Source organism: Scomber japonicus, chromosome 1 (genome assembly GCF_027409825.1).
Source record: "Scomber japonicus isolate fScoJap1 chromosome 1, fScoJap1.pri, whole genome shotgun sequence".
Taxonomy (NCBI): Eukaryota; Metazoa; Chordata; class Actinopteri; order Scombriformes; family Scombridae; genus Scomber; species Scomber japonicus.
In genome coordinates, this window is record NC_070578.1 from 9,209,780 (window position 1) to 9,237,304 (window position 27,525).

Below are 27,525 nucleotides of genomic sequence, written 5' to 3' on the forward strand. Positions count from 1 at the left end.
TGCATGTGCATGAGCGTGCATCCAGAGCACCATAATAAACTCTCTGTACACAGTCTGCGTTTTCCTTCTGTTTGGTAAAAAGCCATTTATATGCGGCTCACTACCATTAAAGGTATCAGATTACCTCACAAGCACAAATCTCATCATCGTCTTCATCTCCATTAAGTAGGTCATTTGGATCGTCTGCGCAAACACACTCGAACACACTCAAACACGCATGCACACATACACACACACACACACACACTCAGTTCTGGGTTAATATCTTGGTATTTGAATCAACGAATATCAGTAACAAGAGTTATTTAGATTTAGGATTGCTGTTTGTCTGGGAGGATGTCGGGCTACAGATGAATCTATAAAGACACACACTTGACATTATTCAAATACTAAATGCTACATTTAGTGATTAAATGTCAAAACGTCCATACCACACAGCACTCAAAACCAAGAATCTCCTGTTGTCCCTGGGACATAAAAATAGCAGCTTAGACACAAAAATACAATACAAAAATGAAGAGCTAAATTTCAAATAGGTGTTATTTGGATAAACTGACCACATATTTGTAATCTGAATGAGTACTTTCTCATCTAAATAAATATTAAAACATAATAAAGTGGCATATTAACAGGCCTGTAGTGAATGGAATTGACTGCTGGCTCATTCAATCATTCATGGTCAATTACTCACATTGGTGCATTGTTTTGACATGTGCCAGAGAACACATGGAGCTAAACATAAGACTGAACTCTGAATTTTCATAAAACATCTGTGTAATTTAACATCCTTCAATATAGAAATGTTAAGTCAGTTTCTCGTTAAGATTGCATGCATGCATGTTTACATTCACAGTGACTTTTTGAAACGTATGCAGTGTCACATGTTGCAACTGTGTACAACCTATTTGACTTGTCTTAAGGAAAGGTTTGACGAGGACAATGGTTATTAATTCTGAGAGATTTGATAGTAGAATTCGGGACATTTGCGGGACGCTGAGGGAAAAAAGTTAATTTTAAGCCCTGCTTCCACAGCCGCACAGAAGGAATAACTGCTTCATGATTTATTTGAGGAGCTCCTCTGTTAGGTTGGCTATTCATTTCAGCTTCTTAAAGGAAATATGATTTGATTAGATTAGAAACCTTTAATATCCTCACTGAGACCCGTATGATTTCCCTATAAATTCTCCACACAGAAGTGCTGAGCAATAAAAGAAAAACACCAGAGAAACACTGGGCTGTTCATGACCGTTTTTCTCCTTCTGCTCCATCAGAAAACACTGATCTCATGACTTCCACTTTTGCTTTTACGCTTTGTGATATCGTCAGCTAATTTAACACAATTAAGCCTTTTATCATACGCTTTTGCTCTACCATATGTTCACACAATATGATCATCACATATCGGTGTCATTAGGTAATGTTAAGCTTTTCTTCCAGGAAACATTCTAATGATAAAAATGGGGGCGACAGCTGTGATAATGCATCACTGAAGTTTCATTTAATTAATTAACCATCGGACTACTTGATTAAGCGACTCTCTGTCTGTTTGTTGGTCTGCGTCTGTGCATGCAAGCAAATGTGTGTTCAGTTTTGATCTCATCACCCAAATGCTTCTGAGTGTATATTCATCCATAAGCAACAGATCCAATGATTTTTTTTCCAAATTATGCAAGCCTCCTTCATTTTCTATTATTTAATCACCATCATGCTTGTAGCCTCTGCTCTCCTCCCAAACCGTCTTTGTCTTAAAAATGCCATCTCCAGTTTAATCAATCGCTCTTGTGCTATCACAGAACATCCAGATGAATCTTTTCAGCCTGATGGGTGATAGACAGTTAGTGCGCGTGCCTTCCTGTGCAGGCATTGTTGCAGTGGCGGTTAAATGTTGTTGGTATTCTCCGTGCTCTTTCTCTCTCCTCCTCTAATCAGCGTTAGAAAAGAAGCAGCAGACAGTACACTGATTGCCTCGGGGCCAACACCAGCACACTGGTCTGCTGATAAGGCTGTCGGCCGGCAAAGGCCTCTCACTCTGTCCTGAGAGAGATCATCATAGAAGGGCTGAGTACAGAGCAAAAGGACTCCAGCATAAAGATAACTCACAAGTGAATTCATTTACCCCACAGACTGAAGAGCAAAAAAAAAGATTTAAGATGGTATCTACCTTTTAAAAACACGGCCACCTGCTTTGTCAGAATAACTGCTGACATTGGACTAATGTGTAGTTACAAAGTTTTGAAAGTACTGTGTAGATTTTTTGCTGTCAGCACATATTTGATTTTGGATTGAAACCAAATGAGATTATGAAGCAGTTGATAAACTGTCATTTCAGATCAAGACATACTGACATGCAGGCACATTTTGACTTTTTGTGACATTTATGGCTTTGGGTTTGGTATTTTTGCAACATGAGAGTAATGGTTTACCTCTGCAAATGTGTGTTTGTGTGTGGGACAGTGCACCATTATGTCCATTCATGTCTAGCATTGTGTTTACTTGCCACAAATGGGTTTGGCAGCAGCCTCCCAGTCCTCACTTTCCCCTTCATTTCTCTCTGCCAGCAACCACACAGTGGTCATTTCCAGCACTCCCATTCACTCTGGATGGCAGTAATCATAGCCAAGCCATACGCCCATATGGCATGCGGTCAGACTCTTAAACCTTATCGCAACATCACTCAACGATTGTTTAATGAGAGCTTAACTGCGTAGTGTTTCATTAAAGCTCCAAGCTCCTTGGTCTGAGAAATATTCAACCTGGGTCTTGCTTTATCACTGCGCTGCTTTTATGACACCATCTGTATGTAGAAGAGCATAATTACCATCATCCTCTGCTCACTTCCACCTACTGTACATTATGTCAGCCCACTCCATGTACAAACCTGAGGACTAGACTCGCTGCATTTAGGGATCTAAAAAGTGACATTACAGTTTGTAAGCTCTTTGTTTCAGTATTACAGTGAAAAAAGTGGAGTTTAAATATACTGGATTTTGATGTTCATTTCAGTATTCATTATTATTCAGATGCAAAACCAAAAATGTCAAGAGTCAAGTCTGATGCCGACACATGATTTTAGCACACGATTATGCTTCATTTATCACACATTTGGTTAATTTTAATTATTTACTGTAAATGCAACAGTGGATTGTAAGTAAGTAAATTTACTCAAGTACTGTCTAGTATCTCTATTGATAGGGGAAAGTTTATTTTTGTGTGTTATCTGTCACACACACACACACAAACACACACACAAACACACACACACACAAAAAGTACCAATTTGAGTTTTAGACCTGTGCATTAATGAGAGAGTTCAACATAGATCAAAGGCCATTACAAAAGCTACAAAGGTGTTGTCAGTATCATGTGAAGCACCATCATTAACATGACCGCTACCAGTACTACCATCACCACTCCTGCCCACCCTACTGTACACACAGTGGCCCCAGTATGTATTAACTCTATGTCAGTACCTGTGTTTACATTGTGTGCACAGCTGGATTGATAGGAACTTACATCAGTTACATCACAGCATGTGTGATAAATGTCAAACTAATTGGTAATAGGCTGTGGGTGTCTTTCTCAGACATACTGGTCTTATTAAGAGCTATTAGTGGCAGTTCTGGTGAGTGTGTCTCTGGTGATTCTCCCAAGCACCTGCTCTCTCTGTTTAACATTCATGAATAGTTTAAACTGCCACTATCTGGTCCCACGCCTCTCTAGAACCCACTTTCACATTCACTTACACAAGGATCTAAATTGATCTTTTATTGTAGTTTTGAATTTCAACAATATATATATATTTTTTTGTACAACTGGAGCAATAAAATGTATTCCTGTGGAGCAAGTGTATGTGTAGGTGTATGGAGCTACTTTGTATATATGTGTCCATTTGATTTATAGCACAAAGGTGCCCTTAGTTGGTATATTTTGAGTACAGTGAGGAAAGCAAAATAGTTTTTTTTATTATTTATTCTGAAAAAAGTTAATATGATATAGCTCTTTCCAGAGATATACTGTTGCCCATCTCGGGCTGAAATTGTCCCCTATCTATTCTTTTGTATCTTGTGTTGAATGTATACTCGGCTGTATATAGTGCAGTGTAAATGAAATGGAACAAAATAAACTGTTTCTGCTAACAGTCCTACAAGGCAATGGCTTGTGACCTGTTTACAGATGTAAATACTATAGTCATGCCTTCCAGTACCTGTCAGTGATTAGTAAGTGTCAGAAATCCAAGTGATACAATGAGTGTAAATCATATAAAGAGTACTAAATGAGCACATTTGGACACAGTTCACCTCTGATTAAGCTTTTTTGGTAAGACTTTTGAATTTTTATGTTCTGCATGTGGCCTGACCTGGACTGTAATTAGACTATATTAGATTAATGAAGACTAATTGTTGGGTTCATAGGGTGCACCAATCTGACATAATTCATGTACCAAACTGAACACGCTGCACATTTTACTAATACATTTCTATTCGTGATGGTGTTAGGGTAAGGATTAGGGATGATAATCATCTCTCTTTCTCTCTCTTCATAACACCTCCCTCTCTCCTATTATGTGTAATTCACAGGAGTCCACTGGCTAACAACTTATTGTAATGGCACTAATGAAAGCAGGGAGACCAGCATGCCTGTCACTGGTTAGAACTCTATTAAAATGAATTCACTGGGAATATATGCACTGTACAATAAACCTTTCTCCTGCACAACGAAACAAAAAATAACAGCTATTTTGTTTCCTGTTGTATTCAGTCACCAGCACTTAATGGAATTGTAGGAAGATGGAGTGAAAGAGAGATGTTGTGACATAAATGGAGAGTCACAGCTTACAGCAGTGCTAAAAATGATTCAGCTGTTAAGTGAAGTAGCATTCATATTAAGTGAGAGGTGATAATGTTCTCAGAGAGGCCTCTTAAACGGCTGTCTCTGGCGTGCTGTTTGTTTTCACACAGTATATACTGTATGCTTATCTCGTTAGTTTTTTCACAATGTTAACCTCAGTCAGTCGTAGTGTTACAACGAGACCCCCTCGAGGGCCCTATTATTTCCACATTTGAATTGTCAAGATGAGGGAAAGATGCCTCGTTTGTATTTGGTTTAAAAGAGTGGGAGGGCTTCTTAAGTACCTGTGTCTGATGTGTACAGAGAACGGCATTAAAGGCAAGACTACAATATCCTCTCACTGAGGAGAGGAGGTTCTAAAACTCGGGATTTACAAATACACCCAAGCAAATAGTGTGATTTTCTTTTTACCTCCCAAGTTAGTGTTTTTCTTAAAGTAACTGTGAAAAGCATTGTCAGAGGCTCAGTCTGCATTCAAGGTACTATATTCGCTATTACATTAATTTGAACCCCTCGATGGGAGCACAGTACAAATGATTTCCACATAGCTAAAATGTGTGGTCAAAGTGTTGCTAACCCTAATTACATGTCATAGGTTTGAACTTAACCCAGAGATGTGCTGTCAACTGTATGTCTATGTGTGACCTGTTCATTTGTAGCTGACTCATTACCCACTTTAAACACCCTAAGAAATGCCAGAAATTTAAAGTTTTTTTTATTTTAATTAGTTTAGAATGAACAAGGAGTTTGTGGTTGTTTGCCAGCCTCTGTGAATAAATCAACCCCTCAACTAACATTTGCGTCAACACAGAAATCCTGAATGTGGAATTATCCTTTGTAAATCGCATTTGCAATTTATTTCATAGTGTGTCTGTTTACCCAGAGACATCAAAGTAAAGCTAAAGCAAGCTCATATAAAAATGACACTGCCACCAATATTATGCACTCAGTATAATACATTCATTTACATACAATAGATGTCATATGTCATACAATACTCTCAGGATTGTATGACATATGACATACTCTTAGGATTGTATGACTCAGACCAAACTGAAGGGAAGTACTACTGTGCTCTTAAAAAAGCAGTTTAAAATAGCATCAATCATGAACTTATCATTGTACCTCCACTTCAAGGATTTTTATACCAGTCTTTACAGATCAGAGTTTCCACAGGTTTCTGATACAGAAGAGAATATGAACCAGTTTTTGCAATGTGTCTTTCTTCTGCAACTGACACCAGTAGAAAAGGATTAGTTAGAAATAATAGATACCCTTGATTCCTTATCTAATAGGAAGGCAAGTGGCCTCTGTGGAATTACAAAAGAGCAGGATTTAAGTTGACCCAACTGCAAGTAGCAATTGTGAAAGGGGGTTACTCAGTCCTTAATTTTGTGTACTACCACTGGGCCACACTGTGACAGTTTAATGAATGATAATTGGTGAAAGATAAATTGTAGGTTAAAAAATGTATGTTCTTGGTACAAAATACATAAACACTACACTTTGAAGGGATCCTTTTCTGCTTTTGCATCTGTGGTAAACAACCCTCACTTCCCCCCAACCTGTACAGGTTCTGGGTTCGGGATCTGGCAGGAAGTGGTAGTGTATAATGGAACAGTATTCAAATCTTTAACTTAGTTGGTGATAGAGTATGGACTACAAAAAATAAAACATTCAGAGACATAGTTACACTCACCGGCCACTTTATTAGGTACACCTTGCTAGTACCGGGTTGGACCCCCTTTTGCCTTCAGAACTGCCTTAATCCTTCGTGGCATAGATTCAACAAGGTACTGGAAACATTCCTCAGAGAGTTTGGTCCATATTGACATGATAGCATCACGCAGTTGCTGCAGATTTGTCGGCTGCACATCCATGATGCGAATCTCCCGTTCCACCACATCCCAAAGGTGCTCTATTGGATTGAGATCTGGTGACTGTGGTGGCCATTTGAGTACAGTGAACTCATTGTCATGTTCAAGAAACCAGTCTGAGATGATTCGCGCTTTATGACATGGCGCGTTATCCTGCTGGAAGTAGCCATCAGAAGATGGGTACACTGTGGTCATAAAGGGATAGACATGGTCAGCAACAATACTCTGTGGCGTTGACACGATGCTCAATTGGTACTAAGGGGCCCAAAGTGTGCCAAGAAAATATCCCCCACACCATTGCACCACCACCACCAGCCTGAACTGTTGATACAAGGCAGGATGGATCCATGCTTTCATGTTGTTTACACCAAATTCTGACCCTACCATCCGAATGTCGCAGCAGAAATCGAGACTCATCAGACCAGGCCTTTTTCCAATCTTCTATTATCCAATTTTGCTGAGCCTGTGCGAATTGTAGCCTCAATTTCCTGTTCTTAGCTGACAGGAGTGGCACCCGGTGTGGTCTTCTGCTGCTGTAGCCCATCCGCCTCAAAGTTCGACGTGTTGTGCGTTCAGAGATGCTCTTCTGCATACCTCGGTTGTAACGAGTGGTTATTTGAGTTACTGTTGCCTTTCTATCAGCTCGAACCAGTCTGGCCATTCTCCTCTGACCTCTGGCATCAACAAGGCATTTGCGCCCACAGAACTGCCGCTCACTGGATATTTTCTCTTTTTCGGACCATTCTCTGTAAACCCTAGAGATGGTTGTGCGTGAAAATCCCAGTAGATCAGCAGATTCTGAAATACTCAGACCAGCCCGTCTGGCACCAACAACCATGCCACGTTCAAAGTCACTTAAATCACCTTTCTTCCCCATTCTGATGCTCGGTTTGAACTGCAGCAGATCGTCTTGACCAAGTCTACATGCCTAAATGCATTGAGTTGCTGCCATGTGATTGACTGATTAGAAATTTGCGTTAACGAGCAGTTGGACAGGTGTACCTAATAAAGTGGCCGGTGAGTGTATATCAGTTCAGTTCCTCACTATAAAGACAAGCTGGAAACTGGTCCCTCTGAGGAATTATTAATTAAGTCTATCTCATTCCATAAAAAGTTACTGAGTTACTTTTATGGCGAAAGAGAATTCTTCTACTAAAGCAAGCAAGTGCTCATGGGAAATGGATATGGGAAGTATAATAGGCATCTTATTCAATGATAAATGAATAAGTTATTCTATCCATCACTGATCATTCATTAATTACATGTGATGTCATTTACCAGATTCAGGTATGACAGTGTGTTTACTGCAGTCTGTATGAAGTGTAACATGGGAAAAGCAAAATGTGTCCATGTCCTCTGGGCTTGTCCTAAGTTTATAGACATTTGGAATAACGTTAAAGCTGAGATTTATGACTTGCTCAGTCTCATAATAACACTGATCCCTTTAGTCTGTATCTTGGGTTATGGCGGAAGATGTCTCAAAATAAATTGGATCAATTCTTGTACATCTGGAATCCTGTATTAATTAGTACCGGGAGGGATAAACACCTTTACAATATATGAATTTATTTGTGACAAATTTATAGCCAAATGCAACTGGGATGTATCTGTGTGTGGGTGTATACATGTATATGCACACATTTCTATTTAATCCTTTTCTCATTCTTTTGGGGTTTAATACAATAACAATGAGTAGAAGGACTGCCCACAGTTAATGTGGCTTTTTGCTTTTTTGTTTGTTTTAGTTTTGGTTTTGTTCTTGTTTCTTTTTGTACTTTAATTCATTTTTGGGTGACATATATTATGTAAACAGTACTGCTGTCCTCTATTTTTCCCTCCTGTTGTTGTTGTTGTTGTTGTTGTTGTTGTTATATTAGTTAATACATGATTGATGTGTAATTTGTTGGGGTCTGTTTTTACAGTGGGTACCTGTGCTGTCAGAGTTCCAGCAGAGGGATACAGTATGGAGCTTTGTGCCAGGGAAACCCAACCAGCCCTTGGCCCTGCACCTCGGGGACTACAACCTGGATGGCTTCCCTGATGCCCTGGTGGTCCTCCGCAACACTAGTGGCAGGTAGGAGAGAAAATGCACATATTGTTGTTTGCCTCCAAGGCTCCACTTAAGAGTGTGCCTTCAAATGGGTACATATTTCTTGGTGCTGGTTTAGTGTTTTGAAAAAACAAGTTAAGATACTGTGGATGTAGATAATATTTTCTTCAATACTGTAATAGTTTTAGAATAAACACATAACTAGGGTACGGTAAGTAGTTGGTAGATATTGCTGAAATTAAACTAATCCTTCCTTGGCAGGGGACCCTTTGGAATTCTGTCAAGTAGGTCCCTGAACCCCCCTCCAACTAATTGTTTCAGCTCTATGCCTCACTTCGTGAGCTGCTGGTGTACTTGTACATAGTTTCAGACTGTCCATGCAGGTCCAGAGGCTGTTTATGTAGCACACAGCTTACATGCAAATGGAAACTTTATTATTATTACTCTAGCTTGAGGAAACACTAATCATAGATTTCATGCAAATCCATATCCACTCAATTCTCATGAACTCTTGATTTCATCTGAATTTGTCGTGTAACAGTCCACATTTTCATAAGATTATACTAACTATAGTATTCCAGCGGAACACGAAATGGAATTAATTGGAACCTAATAACTCAAGATGCATACTTAAATGGCTTATGCAAATCTTTTTAGCTTTCAAAATTGTAAATGTTTTTTTTTTTTTAAAAACACACGCCACATAGAGGATTTTCTCATTAAATTCCTGTGAAATTACTGCACTTGTAATAACACTGTTTCATGCTGGGGGTAAAAAATCTTGATTACAGACAGTAGTCCCATTGATATGGTATGCATTATACACAGCTGTCATGCTGTTGTTTTTGCAAACCAAAGAGAATTCACTCTTATACACTGGTCAGTGATCAAACACAGCAGAATAGGGGTGATAATACTGATTTTGTTTTTAAATACAACTCATTTGGGCCATACACTATCAGTCTGATGCACATACAATAGGACAGATGTATTACATTAATATATAGTATTTAGAAATCAGTCTACACACTGTGTAACCTGTTCAACAATACACCCTTTGAAGAAGATAACAGAGAATGTTAGTTTTCCAAAGAAGATGAATTAAATCTTCTCAATAATAAATCATGATGTGTCAGTTGAAACACCACAAAACTGAAATAAAAAGGCCAGGCATTCATTTACGGTATCACTAACATTTTGATATTCATGCCACAGAAACTAACTGCCCTTTGTTGGAGAACAGTGTTAGTTTTACAATAGTTTTATAATGATATGCATTGTCACTGAGTAATAGGAAGATATGACATTGTACTATAGTGAAGAAGTGATTACCATCCAGTTTACTAGAGCACAGACTGGGAAAGGAGGCAGCTAAGGTGAGTGTGTTTTTCAGCATACGGACATGGCGACTGATAAGACAGCCCTTAAAAATCACTACAGCATGTGCTAGGACATAAGCAACGTGCACACTAGTGTGTGTGTGTGTGTGTGTGTGTGTGTGTGTTTGTCTGTCGAAGGACCTATGTGGATTATCTGGCCTCAGAGTGATGAAGATAAGATTGCTGAAGAGGTCAGCCCTGTGATTGTCTATGCTTACAGATTGTTCTGGGAGTGTGTGTGTGTGCTTGTGCATGTGTGTTTCTTAGGTAAAGAGGTTTTGAGTGCTTGTTGTTTCAGAAATAGTAAGACATTTGGTATGAGCTTCCAAAGGCTTGCACACACAAGTACTTCTGAACCCTACTTTCTTGTCTAGGCTCCATATAATCATCAGTAAGTCCTGTTGGGCTTAACTCTTTGCGGTCACCCTCATCTAGAAATGACTTCTGTCTCACCAGCTCTAATCACACAAGCTATAGCTTTTCTATTTTTTCCTCCCTTCCTCCATCTCTTCCCCAAGTTAAGCCTGAGCATTGTAATCCTGTACTGGGCCATGGACGTTATTACAGAACTTTCCTGTATCTGACCCCAGCAGTAACATTTATAACCACATCATCAACGTATGGATGAGAGAAGAGGAAAGGGGAGATGAAAGAAGGTCAGGGCAATGAGAAAGGGGAATGATTTAAAGGTTAGAGAAGCTTGCGGAAGTCTCCTGATTTAAAACCATGAATCTGTACAATCAGGACCCGTAATTAAGTACCTCTGATGTGCCCCAGAGCCAGGCAAGTAAATCCCAAAAGGGGTCAGTGATTTGACTTGGATGTTCTCTGGTGTGAGTTCTAGAGAGTTAACAAAGTTAAGTTGTACTCCCAGAAGAAAATCTATATAGTCGTAGTCATTCTTATGTGTCATTTCTTTTTAGTAAAGGCACAGGGTTTCAGAGGTCATGTTTGAGTGATGGGATGTGCTTATTTGTGTTTATGTGCAGACATTTTATCAAACGTGTCCCGTCTACTTGCTCGCTTTGGATTCAGAAGTGCTCTCTCGTCCATCCTGCATCAGGACTTTGATTCCCCTCTAACCAAAAGCTCTCTCTGCTTACTAAATATTTGTAGAGCCCTCAGCTTGTCTATTTTAACTCCCTCTCCCATCAACTCCCTCTTTCCCTCCCGTTCCTCTCTGTCTCTTCCCCTTCGTCATTCCATCTGGTTATTTATAGCAGCTTTTCACATGAAAGTCCTGCCAGTCCACATCACTCCTCCTCTTAGTGAAATGAGTGCCGATTTTAAGTGATCAAAACAGGAAGACAGAAGGAGAGAGGGTGTGAGATTGGAGTAATCAGGTGGAATCAATGGAGCAATGAGCAGACGGAGGAAGCGGGAGGAATAAATAGCGAGTTGGGAGAATGTGTAAGAATGCAATAGGCTATTCTGATAAGCATATTTAGTTATATTTTGCATTATATTTGTCTAATGCTTTTTTTGTTGATTGCCCCACTTGACTCTTTACAAGACCTCCTCACAGCGGTTGTAAAGTGGAAGGGGCTGCAGTTCCCAGAAGTGTTTTTCCACTTTGTTCTCCAATGTTCTCCATGTTACTTAACATAGAAACACAGAACACTCCTAGATATTTTAACATTCCTAACTAATATACATATTAAATATGTTATGCACACCAGCTTTAATTGTTTCAACTATGCTTCAGAAACATTGCATTTTTATCAACATTCCAGCATGGCAGGACAGCTCCAAAATGCTACAATAGCCTCAGCTGCTGTTGCCATGGAGAAAAAGCCAGTCAGAGGTGTGAATCAGAGCAGTACAAAATGTAGACTGCTTTGTTGCTGCAGTTGTGATCAAAACAGGGCACTATAGTTGCTGGATTAATTCAACATTGACCCAGCATCCAAAGGTTGATATTGATTGAAGTTGAGATTGTACATTACAGAATTTTAAGCTTGTTGATTCGGTGTTCCTCGCGAGCCATAGGTAATTTCCACCCCAAATATTTTTCATAAATATTTTAAATAAATTCAAGTTTTTATCAAAGGATGGATTTTCTAATGCAATTGTTCATCATTTGTTTAACGGAAAGAGTTTCCTGCTCATCCAACCCATAGAAGTACTGAACTGTGAGCCGCATCACATTGTCTATGGGAAGAATTAATGGGATTTCTTCTTCTGGAAATTAGGGCGTCCAAAATAGCTCCCCCCACTTTGCACCTCTATCACAAGTAGACAAAAGAATAGGGAAGCAGGACATTGGCGCTTTGCCGCTATATTTTTGTCCATCCAATTTCATCACTCATCTGGTTTCATGTCCTGGTGTGCCACCAGGACCAAGCTAAATAGAGTCCAGACATACTTCTTTCCATCCTGCAGCACTTCTTGGAGGATGCCAAAGCAATTGAAGGCCAGATGGGATATGTAAACCCTCCAGTGTGTTCTGGGTCTGACAAAGATCTCCTCCCAGTGCCCTTAATTCCTCTTTAGGGGGACAACCAGGAGGCATCTAAGGCAGATGCTTACCCTGTTCCCTGAGGGAGGCCCTAGATGCCCTGCAAAGCTTATAACCACAGGTGAAAGTTCAAAATGGACTGACTGATAAAATGAGAGCTTTGCCGTCAGGCTTAGCTCTGTCTTGACTATAACAGTCCAATGCAATGCCTGCATCCCTGTGGATCCTTTACTAATCCACCTTAACCAAGTGTGATTCTCCATCTAACTATTACCTGTGATCAACACCCCAACACCTCGGACATAGAGGCATTTAGTTTGAATTAACAAATGATGGAGGAACCTGTCGATTGTTTGGTTCGAGTCACATGCGAGTCAGTTTTCAGTTGCATCTTGCCGTGCTTTTGATCTTTGAAGGCTAACATTAGTGTCTCTAATGTTTTGGCACATAGATGAACAGTTTTCTTTGTGGCATGTTTGCTTAACTTTGTATCTTGTTTTTTGGTCATGGTTGAATTTATGTAAGTTGCGTCTATGTTTTTGCTTCGACCTTAAACTATCAAGTTTTATTTTCCATTAAAAATGGTTGTTTCTGCCAGCATAGTATCAAGCACACCACTTTGTGTTTCATTGTTTTTGTAGTAGTCCATAGGTCTATGTAACAGTCACATTGGGAGGATTGATCATCCATTTACAGACTGTTTGGAAACACAGTCATTAAAAACTGCAGGACAGATTTAGAGAGAGTGTGTGTGCCTGTTTGCCTGTGTGTGCCTGTGTGTCTGTGTGTGTGTGTGTGTGTGTGTGTGTGTGTGTGTGTGTGTGTGTGTGTGTGTGTGTGTGTGTGTGTGTGTGTGTGTTTCTGCGTGCCACTGTCCATGTGTTTGTGTGTCTTTATGGTTTCATATTTGTGTAATTGCTATCGGCAGCTCCTAAAACTGTACTCCTCAGGGTCCGCATTATATCCAGGTCACAGGACAGACAATGCCTCCAGCCTATCTCTGTCTCTCTGTCTCACACACACACACACACACACACACACATACACACACACACACACATGAGCATTGTTAAAGCACAACAAAGAATATAATGTTGTTGTTCCCTGCTGAAGGGAGCTCCTATAGGTGTTTCAGTGTTTGCAGAAAATCAAGCTTCTGGGATGTTGGGGACACAAGTGAAGACACAATAAAAGAGACCCAAAGTAGTATGAAGCTAAAGGAGGAGACTGTTTTCATCCTTTTTGTCTTATTTTTGAATCTTGTGTCAATGTGAGAAACTTTCTGCAGGAAGTCTGATGATGAAGTGTAGTTCTTTCAGGTGCAGATGACACAGCATGAGGTTGCACAGCATATACTGCTTATGTACCACATTCTTAACTCTGTTCCCAGCAAGACAGAGACTACACTGGTTTCTTACTATTCATGCAGTGGGTTTTTTTTTTTGGCTAGTCCCATTTTCCCTACCAGCACTTGAAGTAAAACAGTTTCTTACAGCATGTATCAAGTTGAAGTTTGCAATGCAGAGCAGTGTTATTCGTGTTATTTCAGAAGTCGCAGAAATATTTGACATCGATAAATTTGGAGAAAACCGCCCAAAACAATACTTTTACACAATCATTTCATCATGGTTATTTGTCAAATGATTAGTTTCTTGTTCCTGGATGTGAAGCATTTCTATACATTATATATTAGAGTTACCATTCATGCCATGTTTATGCAGTTGTAGTTATAGCTAGTAAAGAAAACATGTCTACATAACAATTCAAGTTACAATTTTAAAGAAAGGAATAATGGGAACAATTACATTATTGTTCATTTTATTCAAGGAAACCATTTGTAAAGTGATGTTTAGAAAGAAATACAACATGACTCACCTGCCTGATGGCCTTGTCCTCCACTCTGCATTGGATGATGAGTATCCGCCCACAAGCAAAGACGTCACAGAACAAAGCAAGGTGGAACTTCAGCCCACGTTCATTTTTAAGACATCAGAACCAGCATTCATGTTGGTCATTATCGGTTATGTATAACAGCATTTTGCAGTGAATGTTAATGTGTTCAGCTGTAGCGCAGGTAAACTGGGTCAGTTCTCTAGACACAAAAAAGCAGCAGCAGAACCAAATTAATTAAGATTTTAATCGACTTTTTTGTGTAAGATCTTTTTATTGAGTTTCATCACATTAGTAACATAAAGTAATAAAAATGAAAAACTTACAGAATGCTCCTATCTGCTCCTATCTTTTTCTGTTATTTTCTTATTTGCTAATATCCCCAAAGTGATGGGAACAAGGTTGAGCCATATACCTCTGATCGATAATGTGTGCAGACACAAAAGATGGTTTCTTGCTGACCTTTTCTGAACCATCAGTAGAGCAGTTTGAGATTTTATAGTTAGCAATAAATATTTTCCAGGGAGAAAAAAACCCAAAATACTCAAACATGCTTCCTAGTATTTTCCTTCTTTCTTCTTTCAAAATAAATATTGCTGCAGAGCACAGTACCCCTCAGACAAGCTCTGTATTATTGCATGTAAAATGAAATCAGATGTCAGGCCAGTATACAGTACACAGCTCTCCTCCTTTTTCTGTTACCGCCATCACCATGCATGTTGATAATAAGAAGCTTTGACAACCGTCAAACCTTCAGATGGCATACGACATATGGTTATAGTAACAGAGCGTTTACCACCTGCTGCTGCATTGTTTTCTAGATACACCAGTAAATAACATGACTTTCCAGGAATAACATTGGGGGGGGGGGGGGGGTTATGGGATTGTATGTGTCAGCCATCAGCCCTTATAGAATAGGATTATCCTCTGCAGTAATCATGTTTTTTTTCCCACTTCACTGTATCGCATCCATAGACTGATTAAAAGGCACGTACAGTAGGTCAGCTTTAATGTGTGATCTGCCTCAAGCGACTTAGATATAATTATGTGCATGTGTGTGTGCGTGTGCATGTTTCTAATGTGAACATCAGCATGTGTTACTCGAGCAATGGAAAACACAACAGTTCAGATCACCTTCCAGGCAGCCTCCTCTTCAGTCAGATCAGCATTCCTCCAGATCTGAGGCTATTGGAAAGCAGGAGCTGTCATCATCCACTGTAACCTCTAACCTCAGCAGATGACCACTCGTCAGATGGGAGCAACAGATTACAATGGGCCATAGCTACACCACTGTGCCCTCATAGACGTGCACAAAAAGACAGTGGTTTAACAGCCTTCAACTCTGCATGCGCACACTGAGTGTTTTGAGGCCCGCTGGTCATCTCTGAGGAAATCTGCAGTGCATTTAAATTCACTGAAAACTTAAAACGCCACATTATTTTTTGAACAAAACACACAAACAATTACTTTCCCTTATTTTTATTTTTATTTTAAAACATAATCATTTGAAGTTCCTGCAAAGAGTGAAATAGTTGTGTTTGCCTGGGGCTATACCAGCGCATGGCAAACATCCAAGTAATATTTCAGCCTTAGCACCCCTGTCACTTCCATCATATGAAACCTTCAAACTGACAATTTCAAAGTATATGAGTCAGTGAGCACCAACACAGCATGGCAATGACAAGCTCCTGCCCTTCTCCGGAGACATCGCAGTTATGTTCCAGCAGCTACAATTTTCCATCCTGAAGAATATAGAAATTACCACATATTGTTTCCCCATGACTATAAATATCAAATCAAAATATTGAAGATCACTTGATTTGTGTTTCTTGGTTTGATCCCAGAGTTTCCTAGTAACTGCAAAATATAATTGTCACCTACATGTTTTGTCTTGGAAAGAATAATTCATTAATTTAATGCTTGTGTTACTTCTTTACAGCACTCTCTTGTTTTCTCTTGAGGGCTGAATAATTAGATGTAATTAATAATGTATAGCCCACTGTGGTGGATTATGTTTCAGTATTTCGCAGCCAGAAAATGAATTTGTTGATTGTCAAGATTGGCAATATAATTATTAAGGTTTTTCCCACATGGATTATAGATAAAGTGGCATAATTAATTAATTTTTTATAGAGGGGATGTTTTATTTATTTAATTTAGTGGTTTACCATAGACATATCATGCAGTTACACTTGATTCTCAAACTTATTTATACTGTATGTAGTCATCACAGTATAAACCATGCCAGTGGTTTGTTTATAGGTTCAGTATAAATGTAATGACATACCTACACATATACATACTCATATATATAATTTACAGGGACATCTTTGTAGGAGGTGTTTCTATAGTTATAGTGAAAAGTTCATGCCATTCGCAACATGTGATAGTAGTTAACCGCTGATTCGCCAATTTGTTGCACTATTGATTCAACACTTGATGTGCCAATTATGCTTAGAGCTTTTAAAAAGTATATAGCACAGCACTGATCCAAGCACATTTCACTTCATTTGTTCATTCTGTTTTGTTAGAGACTCAAGTGAGAAATCTAATTGTTTTTATCCACCTATAAAATACAATACAGATCCTACTTAAAGTCCTATTCAAACAAAGACAAACAGATGTCTCTTTATAGAACGATTATTCTCATCCTCAAATGTCACACAGCACATTTTTATTAGACTGGCACGATCTCCTGATTTGTGCCTCTGATTGGCTTTATGGAGTCATTTTATCTCTCGGAGTTTAAGACACCATCGCCTCATATATTTGAAACAGAATTGCAGCTTCAGGTAGAAGATAATAATGATATAATGCTTCAGTGTCTTTATAGATTAAACGATATTGAGTTTGTGTGCTTTGTGAAGAGATGCCACACAAAGAAAAACGATGAGCAATTTGTGCCTTCAGGATGTGCGTAACGTTTTGTTTTATAAGCTTTCTTTTGCATACAGTAAGCGATGCTGTGTTGAAGGTTTGCGCACCTCGCCACCCACACTATGTATGTAGGCGATGAGGTCCACAGGTATCCTCAAAATCCTTTGTTTTTGTCAGTATTTAAGTGCATTTATACATCTACTGGCGTGGACACGTTTACATCGATCAACTCTTCTGCTGCGTTGCGTCGTTGCAGCCGTGGAAGTGTTCAAACTCTCGTCTGATAATGAAGTGCTTGGAGTGTTTTTTTGTTTTTGGTGTTTCTATTAAAGTGAAGAGCATGGCGTGGGCAGCAGTTAGAAGCGCCAACTGTCTCCCTCTGCTCTTTTTGCTTTGACCAACTGATGTCAGTGGAAAAATACTGATCGGCCCTTTTAAACCACCTTGAGGCTTGTGGAGGTAAATGCTACCTACTGCACACAAACACGCACACACGCACACACGCACACACAGAGCCACCTACTGCGGACAGATCTTGACTGTTGCTGGAGGAGGTGACTAACAGGGGAAAAAGGATTATATGTAGTGCATGAGGCTACTGTTTCTGGAGAAACTGATATTTTTTGTCTATTTCTGCACAATATTGAAACTCTAGAGAGAAGTTTTTGCTGTTTAATTGTTACAAAACTAGATTTTTAAACCTGGATACTCCTGAGAATTTTCCACTGACACACTCTATATCTGCTGTGCTGATTTGTCCCTTATATATTCATAAGAATTAGAGAAAGTGTGCAGTGTGATGGGTCCAAGAATGCACAATGCCTCAGGAAAACCTCTTTGTTTAAGGGTTTCTATGATGATTTGGACACTTTTACACATTTATTATTATTGTCTATGTAATATTTATACCACACTGGGAGTTTTGTGACCAATAATTTGGGAGTCGAACTGTCACAGATGTGTCCTTGAGCAAGAAACTGACCATCTGCCTGCTCTCTTATTGCAAGGATACAGACACACAAGAGAGCAATTATATTGTGCACGTTCCCTCGCTCCCTCCCTTTCTTTCTCTTTCTCTCTCTTCCTCATTTTGTACATCAAAGCTGCAGTGTTTCCCCCTGAATGCCACCAGAGATGCTCTCTCCATGGGAACACACACAACTTGCCGCCGTTCAGCATAAAGATAATGGGTCTTTTTCTTTGCTCACCCATTTACTTTGAAAATTAATTAAATCTTCCTTGTTACGGTTTTAGGGCTCTCGTAGGGATCGCTCGCTAGAGGGGCCGTGTATGTACAGTACATGTGTGTCAGGGAGGGAGAAAGAGAAGGGAGGATAATATGTTTGTGTTGGCAAGTGTGTGTGTAAAGTACTGTAATGTCTGTGGAGGATGCTGCGTGAAGGCAGGGAGACGAAAAACGAATGAAAAGCTCTCAAGTTGCAGTCGGTTGTAATCTGCCAGCAGTGATTCGGTTTTGGGGGAATCAGCCGTCGTACTGCTTTGGTGGACTCTGCATCGCCAGTAACACACCACAATCCAACCCAGATATAAGTATAATAGCTCTTTACTTTTTCCAGGTATGATAAAACAATGGTGAATGCTTCCAGGGGGGAAAACGAAATGGAACAACCTTGTATATGATTCCTGCCAATTGACAAAATTAAAGTAACAAGTTATGTGTGGGTGTCTTTGAAAAACCAAACACAGCTTGCCTTTAGAGTGTCTGCTCTTTTTCTTCACCCTTCAGTCATCCAGGCAGGTTAATGAAGAACTCATTCTAAACATGAGCAAGTGCTGCTAACTTGTACATCTGCTATTGTTCAGGGCGATGCAAGCATTGCGGTTTCAACAGTTAATGTAAGACATCCTCTGAGGAAAACTGAATGAAGACTTTGCTTTATGCTCTTTTTTTCCCCGACTGGGAGGTTATAGTCACATTGCTCAGGTGTGTTAACAACACAACAACACCAGTGCATCCTGTGAATAGATGGGTGAAAACTAACTCTAAAATATCAATACATGAATGCATAACTTTTAAATTTATCATTGAATTTAATTCTAATCTGCTGATGTGTTCAATAACATAACCAGATGATTTCTAGTACAGGTAAAAAATGTTCTGTTGTCATTTTTCTAAATAATTTGAATTGCCATAAGCTGCCTTTAACTTTTTAACCTTAAAGCAGCTATAATAAATCTTTTTTTATCGTAACAATATTTCAAATGCGAATATACGATGTGAGAGGCGCAGCGTAGAGATGAACCTACAGCTCATAGTTTAGCCATTCAGTCTTATGGCATTATGTTCAGCTGAAGTGGGGAGCTTTTTTCAGGCAAAAAAACTTTTAAAAACACGGTCTAACAGCTAGCAGATACAGTTTTAGAGACCAGCTGGTGAACACATTGGAGCAGGTAGCAGCTTAAGAGCTTCATATTTCCTTCAGGAGTAAGTTGATATATAAAAAAAAAAGAATTAGAGGAGAGTGAATGTTGTGGATTTTGCCAGATAGAGAGAGGCATAACTCCAAATGAAAGATAAGGTAGCTCCATAACTGCTGGACACCATATCATATAACTTAAAAGATAATGTTACAATGTTTACGACTTGTTTCTGTCGCCCACAGGTTACCAAGAAATAAAAAAATCAATGTAACTACTTTTAACTACATTTGCTCTCCCAGCATACTGCCTATTCTGTGAAGTTTTTCCTCATTCTTCATCATTCTTTCCCCCCCAAGCAACGAGTATTAAGTATGGGAACAACACTGGAGAATTTAATTAATGAGGCCAGCTGCCTACTGCACCAATAAGGGAATATTAGGACTCAGATGATGTAATTTCACACACCACCTCTCCAACCTGCTGCTCCTTAATAACAGAAACCAGCTCGGAAATTGATATTGATGCAAAGTTTAGGATAAATTTGACAATATTTCCGGGACACTTGCCAGTTTTTTGTTTGTTTAGTTTGATATAAAGGTAAGATTTTTGGACGAGGTAGCCAATCACAGATAACATAATCAGCCCATTCTTAATTAATGACGCCTAAAACCGATGTAGTAATGTAGTTTTCAGAGTGGGAGCACTTGGGATGAATTATGGGGTTTGAGCAAAACCTTTTCAAGACTGTAGCACTGATGAAGTACTGCGAGCAGCTACTACAAATAATCATTAGGTAATCAAAGCACACGTCAAGCTGCTCGATTTTCATATCGGCCAAAAAAAATGTGGTCTTTTCAGTGCCTTTGCTCAAAAAAAGAAAGAAAAGAAAGTGGGCAACATATATGAATCAGCCCTCAAAAGTGTTTTCAAAAGTCTCAATAGTGGTATGTACATTCAGTTAGTCTGCCAAAATGTTTTTATAGACGGCATTGTCTGTCACTGCAGCCGGCAGCCCAGCATCTCTCTTCACTCAGGTAGGCTTCACATTGACAGGAAGATACACACACACACAGATATTCTCTATTCATCCGCTGCCCCTAGGGGAGATCGAGCTTCCGGCTGTGAGTGTTTGATGTTGAAATGGTCCACCCCGGCTTCATAAGAGCTCCTATCGCAGGAGAAACAGGTCTAAATGTCACACTCTACCCTCCGCTGGGCTGTTGCCGGGGCGTGCGCGTCTGTGTATGCAAGAGAGTGCACGTAACATGTAGCGGGATGTGGTGACAGGGAGTTATTTCTGGAATACGAAATGAGGTCACAGATGGAAATGGCTGAACTTAAGTGATTTCCGTTGTATCTCACACCATCACATGACAGCCATGCCACAATGTGCTGTGCAGTCCTCATGCTTACAGATACTAGTGATTGGAACTGATATTGTCCATTAAGGTACATGTTAAGATGTCACAAGCGTCTGTGGGAAGGAGTGGCTGGAGTGTGAGTCAGGCAGATGTGGCGCGGACGTACAACACACACACACATACAACATATATGCACCATTTTGTGTTGAATTCTTCAGGCTATAGGTCAGTGAGTGGCTGACAGTAACAGAATAATGTTGTTAACCCCTCCCCCCTTAAGAATGTTGCACAGTAAAATCACTACAAGCATCTGCTATACTAATTTCTGTCTCTACTGTCTGTCTCACTTCATGCTATAAACATGTTTTTTTATGGCAGGATCAAAGGTTTGTTCAGAAAACCATCTCTTTCTGCATCACCCCCACTGATACGCCTGTCACGCCTCTACATCGCCTCACTCACAAAATACACAGTTAGAGGACAAGATTAGTAGGACAAGGACAGTGTTGAACTAAACTACCAGGCAAGGTTGGGCTATTTTTCAGTTCAGATGTGGATAGGACAAAATATCTAAAGCAGTTGCTGGTTGCCTTGCATGGTAGTTCTTTTCAAAACAGAAAAGGTCCATTTCTATCCACAACGCACACCAGAGCAGGTGGGCCCAAATGCAGAGACTGAAGGAAACTGTCTTTATTCTTAAGGAAAATAAAACAGAATACAGAAAACATGGAGCAGAACTGGAACAAACTAGACAAAGGAATAAAGGCTGAACAGAAGACCAAGACTTAAATACTGACAGAACTAATGAGGGAATATACAAGTGTAGACTGGGAGTGATTGGCTGGGAAAACACACGGAGAGCAAAGCAGGCCTAACGAGGAAGATGCAGGGCAGATGTGAAGGCTAGGGGGAAAAACGCAAAGAGCAAGGCCGGCCTAACGAAGCAGACTTAGGGCAGGTGTGGAGAGAGTAAATGGACTGGGGAGAAGTGTAAGAACACAGAAGCAAACTGGAAATCAAAACCCAGAAAACACTTACACAACCCGAAATATACACAAAAAAGTAAAAAAAACATGATATATTGGATTCTATATTGGATGATTTAATAACAGACACACATCTAAGTCACATTTAAAGAGACAGTAGTGGGGGACGCTATACATTCTCTATATCTTTCAAAAATAATGTGGTCACCTTCAAAAGTCATTTTTAATAAAAGCTGTCAACTTACGGAAATAATGACATACTGGTGGGAAATCTTATCTGACCAGAAATGATACTGTTGACAGTTCTACACTCCAGCAGCTTGAGCTAACATTTGCTTCACATACTAACTAGATGAGCTACGTTACAGGCCCATACCCACCTTTTAAAAAAATTCTAACAATACACAGCCATTTGTCCCTTACAGAAAGCATCTTTCATGTTAGCAACAGATAGTTGAAATTCCTAGAGGCAGGTATCACATCAGCCAGCCACTGTTTAAAACCTACATATCTTATATATTCCTATAGTTTGATGTGCCCACAACGCAAACTACACTGCTAGAAAGCAATTTAAATGTCTGTGTAGATGAGGACACAAGCAGTTACATATCATTGGTTGCGGACAGTACGCACAAACAAGAGATTGCGATGTCTACTTCCACTGAAAAATGTGCTTTCCTTCTTATTTTTTTTTCAGTTTGAGGTTTTGACCTTCACTGTGCAAAATCATGTATGTGCAGCTTGACACTCGAAGGCACATTCATCTACTGAAAATATAAAGGAATAGATGGCATTTTAAGGATTTTAACAAGTTAATTGTGATCATTTTTTGTGGAAAAATATGTCATACACAAATGATTGTTTCCAACAGAGTATTTTTACAAGTTTTAATGTGTGGAGGGAATCTTTAACATAGAAAATCATTGTGCATAACAGTTGCAGACAGTCTAATCTGTGTCTTTGCCTTTTATCCACTGCACTCTGTATTCATTTCACGCTGAATTCAGGTAAAATGTAAGAAACTCAGAGTTGAAGTTTAAGACAGAGCAACACCTCATGCTTTGCTAGCTCACATGTGGCAAAGTAACAAATAATGTTAAACTTGATGTAACGCTCACTGCTCCTCACCTAGTTGATGCCTTGATAAGTTCTGTCACATTAAGTTTTAGTGTTGCTGCGAGTGTATACGTGTGTGTGTTCGTCTGTGTGTGTATATGTGCATGTGTGTCTCCATCTATCAGTATGCACCCCGACCAAGCAGCTGCCAAGAGCTTAGCAGGCTGTTGCTAGGCAATGCCATTTAAAATCCATCCCTCTCTGTATGTTGGAGCTGTGTTTGTATCTTGGTTTTGTTGCTAATACCAGGGTGGAAACTGGAGTACGCAAAGACATTTGCCTTGTTAGTCCTGCAGTGTTTTTCTTCCCAAAGTGCAGCTTTGTTGGTGGAAGGCTGCTTTGGCCTCAGATGACTTCCTAAACAAAGAGAATTAAGTGGCTTTCTAGGGAGCCGTTCAGTAATAGTACAATGAAAAGATGGTATTTGCCATTTGATGATTAGTTTGAAAGAATATCATTATGCCGTATTCTAGTGTGGAGCGCCGCAATGCTTTCACAGCAAAATCTGCGGAGGTGTGTGTATCTGTGCTTCATTTAACAGAAAGCTCATCTGTTTCTTTGAAATTATAATCTCCATCATGTTCATATGAATACATCTCTGGTTTTGCTACCTTCTGTCATGGGTTCATATAACACAATAGTAAATAAGCCTACATCCAGTTTTTTATCCGCTTTTCCTTTGACTGTTTTTAGCAGCCAGTCTCATAGGCCTTTCTTAGAATAAATCCTTCAGGCATTTAGCTTGAGCAATGATAAAAAAAACAGATCAGAGCATCACCTACATGAACTGCAAATTGGAAGGAAAAAGACACCGTACCAACAGTTTATTGATAGGTCATCTGTGGGAAGTTGAATCAAACAAGACTAAGTGAGCATTCAGATCAAAAATAGTTCTAGTGGGGGTGTGTTGTTTTATTGGTACATATGAAACAATGAAATACTATCTAGGAAGTCCAGTTTGAGTCACAGATGAATGTACTTAAAGGGTTATCAGATGCCAAAATGCTTTACAGTTAGTTAGAGTTTGTAATACTGACAGATAGGAATTAATTAAAAGTCATCATGGCAGTAACTGTTTTACCTTCATCATGACTATCACAAAGTATCCAGTATATAATGTATTCTGCCAGGAATTTGGGTTAGCATGTATGTGACTGGCCAATGCAGTAAAAGTTGAAGCAGTTTCAACCTTTTGGCATATGACCGTGCATTGTTTTGCTAGACTCCTCTGTGGATGCATCCCCACTGTACTACGTACCAGACAGGCGGGGAGTTCCGGTCCTCTGAAATGAGGCCAACGTGGAAGTAACTTAGAACTGCATTCTAGCAAAAGGCCACCAGGGGGCGACCATTTTGGTCAAAATGTGTTTATGGTCTCAATCGCTAGTTTAAAGCCTTCTTCAATGCAGTATGATGTTCATTTGTGAAATTTTGGCCTCCCTGGTTTTATATTTGACGATAAAGCAGGGTATGCATTAGGGCGTGGCTACGTCGTGATTGACAGGTTGATTGACCAATGTCCCTGAGATCCAGCCCTCGCAACCTCTCCGCTCCACCCATGGCCCCGCCTCATGTCCATATAAGTAGGATTCATGTTTTTTTTTCCCAGCATGCATCTGAAATTTTCAAGATGGTGCTGCCTAGATTCGAAACTATTGGCTTCCGAGCAGCAGTCCACAAACCAATGGGTGATGTCACGGATGTCACCTCCATTTCTTTTATACAGTCTATGGTACCAGACTGGCTCCAAACAAATGAACAAGATTTCTATGTTTGTTTGTTGTTAGTTTTTTACAAAAGGTGAATATCAGGATGAACACAGCCAGTCTTCAACCATGCTGGTAGCTCTGTTAGGCTGTACTAAGACACAGTACTGCTTTGAGCTAAATACTAATGTCAGTATGCTCAGATAGAAGTGTATCTTGCCAGTTAATACTAAACCCAATGTGAAACTTACTGATGGGAATAGCATTGTCATTAGATTTGCAGGTATTTGATCATAAACCAGAATATTAGGCCTAATAATAACACTAAAGGAAAGTCAGATGATCACCACTTGTTGGGGTACATGAATGAATGTTCCACATTTCATGACAATCCAGTATCAAGCCATTTCATGCAAAACCATAAAAGTTGACCCAATTGTGGTACAACAGGAAGAGTCAGGAGATCATCAAAGGTAGAGTGATTCATGCTGTACACATAGATATTTTGTGTTATTTATGGCATTGAAATATATCTCTTTTTTTGGCCTGGCAGGGGTTCTCATTGGTCTGGCAGCCCACCAGGCCTAGACAATTATATTTGCAACACTGTCTTGTTTTACATCGTGTGAAACCAGCTCATTTGTGGGTTGCTGTTTCATGAGTCTTTGAAAAAAAAGGAAAATAGGGACAGACAAAAGAAAGTTAACTTTGTAACAAAGGGCGGAGAAACAGCCAGGGAGAAACCAGGACGATGAAAGAATGAGTGACAGCAGGCGGACCATGCAAAGAAGTGACACTACCAAAGGATGTACTTTGACTTTGATTGTGTGTCACCGTTTGTCACCGCCTGTGTTCATCACCAGAGTGGCTAGCAGAATAAGAAACCGCAGTACCTCGGGGCCTTGACAACATATCACTGTCTCGCTGTCACTTCATGTACATGGACCTGCCCACTACTTTCCTTCACTCACCTTTCTCCAATGACTCTGTCTCTTTCTCTTTCTGTTGATCTCTCTCTTTCACTGTCAATCTGTCAATTGCTGACTTGTTTAATCTGTGTTTAAGTCACTTCAACTGGAGTTTACTGTAGTGTGTATGTAGAGTTGCCACATTACTGCATTACCGCGATAACGCAATAATGTCACACCGGCCCAGAGTCAAGCTAATCACGCTTCACCACTGAATCGGTGCTCATGTGATGGGACAATAGTTATTCTCTCAGGCCTAACGTAAAGAATGATGTGCTGCCAAATGCTGACCAATATTCTTCCTGCAAAGTTGGCCTCTAAATGACTTCACTAAATATAGACATTTAGACTATAGAGGAATAAAGAATAGATGATGACAGGAATAAATGTGAAAATGTTTACTGTACTGGTCTGAGAGAGGTTTTTCTCTGACATACTTCTGAAAAAGTGGGGACAACTTATATATTTAGGGACAGTTTGATGTTGACAACATCAGATATACTTTTTGAAAATTAGCAAGTGTAATTGAAAAAGTAGCAGTGTTAAACCAACTCCTGCATGGAATGGAATGGAATGTAATGTTGCTAGTCTAGTGAGTGTCTTAAAGTCTGTTTCTAGTGAGTGTGTTAGGAATGGAAAAATTCAGTATCTCAGCAGCTCTTTGTGTGTGCAACAGGGTAGGATTAAAGTCCCTATAATGTCTGTAAATTTTAAAATTAACTGTAGTAATCAAACTTAAAGTTGCTCACTTTTAGTTCTTTATAAAGGTCAAACTCTGAAAGAAATTGATCCTACATTTTCTGAGTAGTATTTCTCATTAAATTAACTTTGAATGAAATTGTAAATCACTTTTAAATCCAGGCCTTGTTTTATTGGATGGATTGCCTTGAATGTTTGTAAAGACATTCTTTCATTGTCCCCAAAGGATGAATCCTACTAGCTTTGATGATCCCCTAACCCTCTAGTACCACGAATAAAGTTGATTTCAGTGATTCACGGTTTAATATGTCAAACTAGGGATTGCCAAGGACTGTTACAAATATTCAAGCCCTCTAGATCATACACTGTAATGGCTTTTCCTCTAGCACCACCATCAAATCAATTTTCTTTCTTATTCAGACACTGTATATCTCAACATCTACATCTACCAACATTCATGGTTCCCTGACAGTGTATTGTAATGACTTAAGGGACCCCTGAATTTTCTTCCAGGTTTATATTTTTGAGTGAAATATATCCTATAACGTAGGATGGATTGCCATGAAATTGCGTACAGATAATCATGTTTCTAATAGTATGAATCCAAATCCAAAATGACTTTGGTGATCCCCTTACTTGTCCTCTAAAAACGTAATGAGTTTGACATTTTTGTTTTTCTACTGAGATATATTAACTATTGGACTATTGGATGGATTTGCCATTAAGGTTTACACTGACATTCATGATCCCCAAAGCATAATATGTAAAAACACTGATCCTTTCATTAGGTACCATCATAGGCCAACATTTCTGTTTACCCAATTATTTGGTTTATGACCAAATAGTGTCAAAGCAACAGTAATTCCCAATTGCCACAAGTTAGGCACTTTGTCTTTAGTGCTAATCGGCAAATACAAGTATACAAACT

At 39.5% G+C, this 27,525-nt stretch overlaps 1 protein-coding gene across 1 annotated transcript in view; it reads left to right on the top strand.

The window, feature by feature from the left end:
• Window positions 1–27,525, top strand: part of itfg1 (integrin alpha FG-GAP repeat containing 1) — a 143,592-nt gene that overhangs the window by 51,551 nt on the left and 64,516 nt on the right. Inside the window, exon 10 of the mRNA XM_053320941.1 lies at window positions 8,648–8,799. Within this exon, the coding sequence (XP_053176916.1) occupies window positions 8,648–8,799 (152 nt within the window). The remainder of the gene's footprint in view (window positions 1–8,647; window positions 8,800–27,525) is intronic.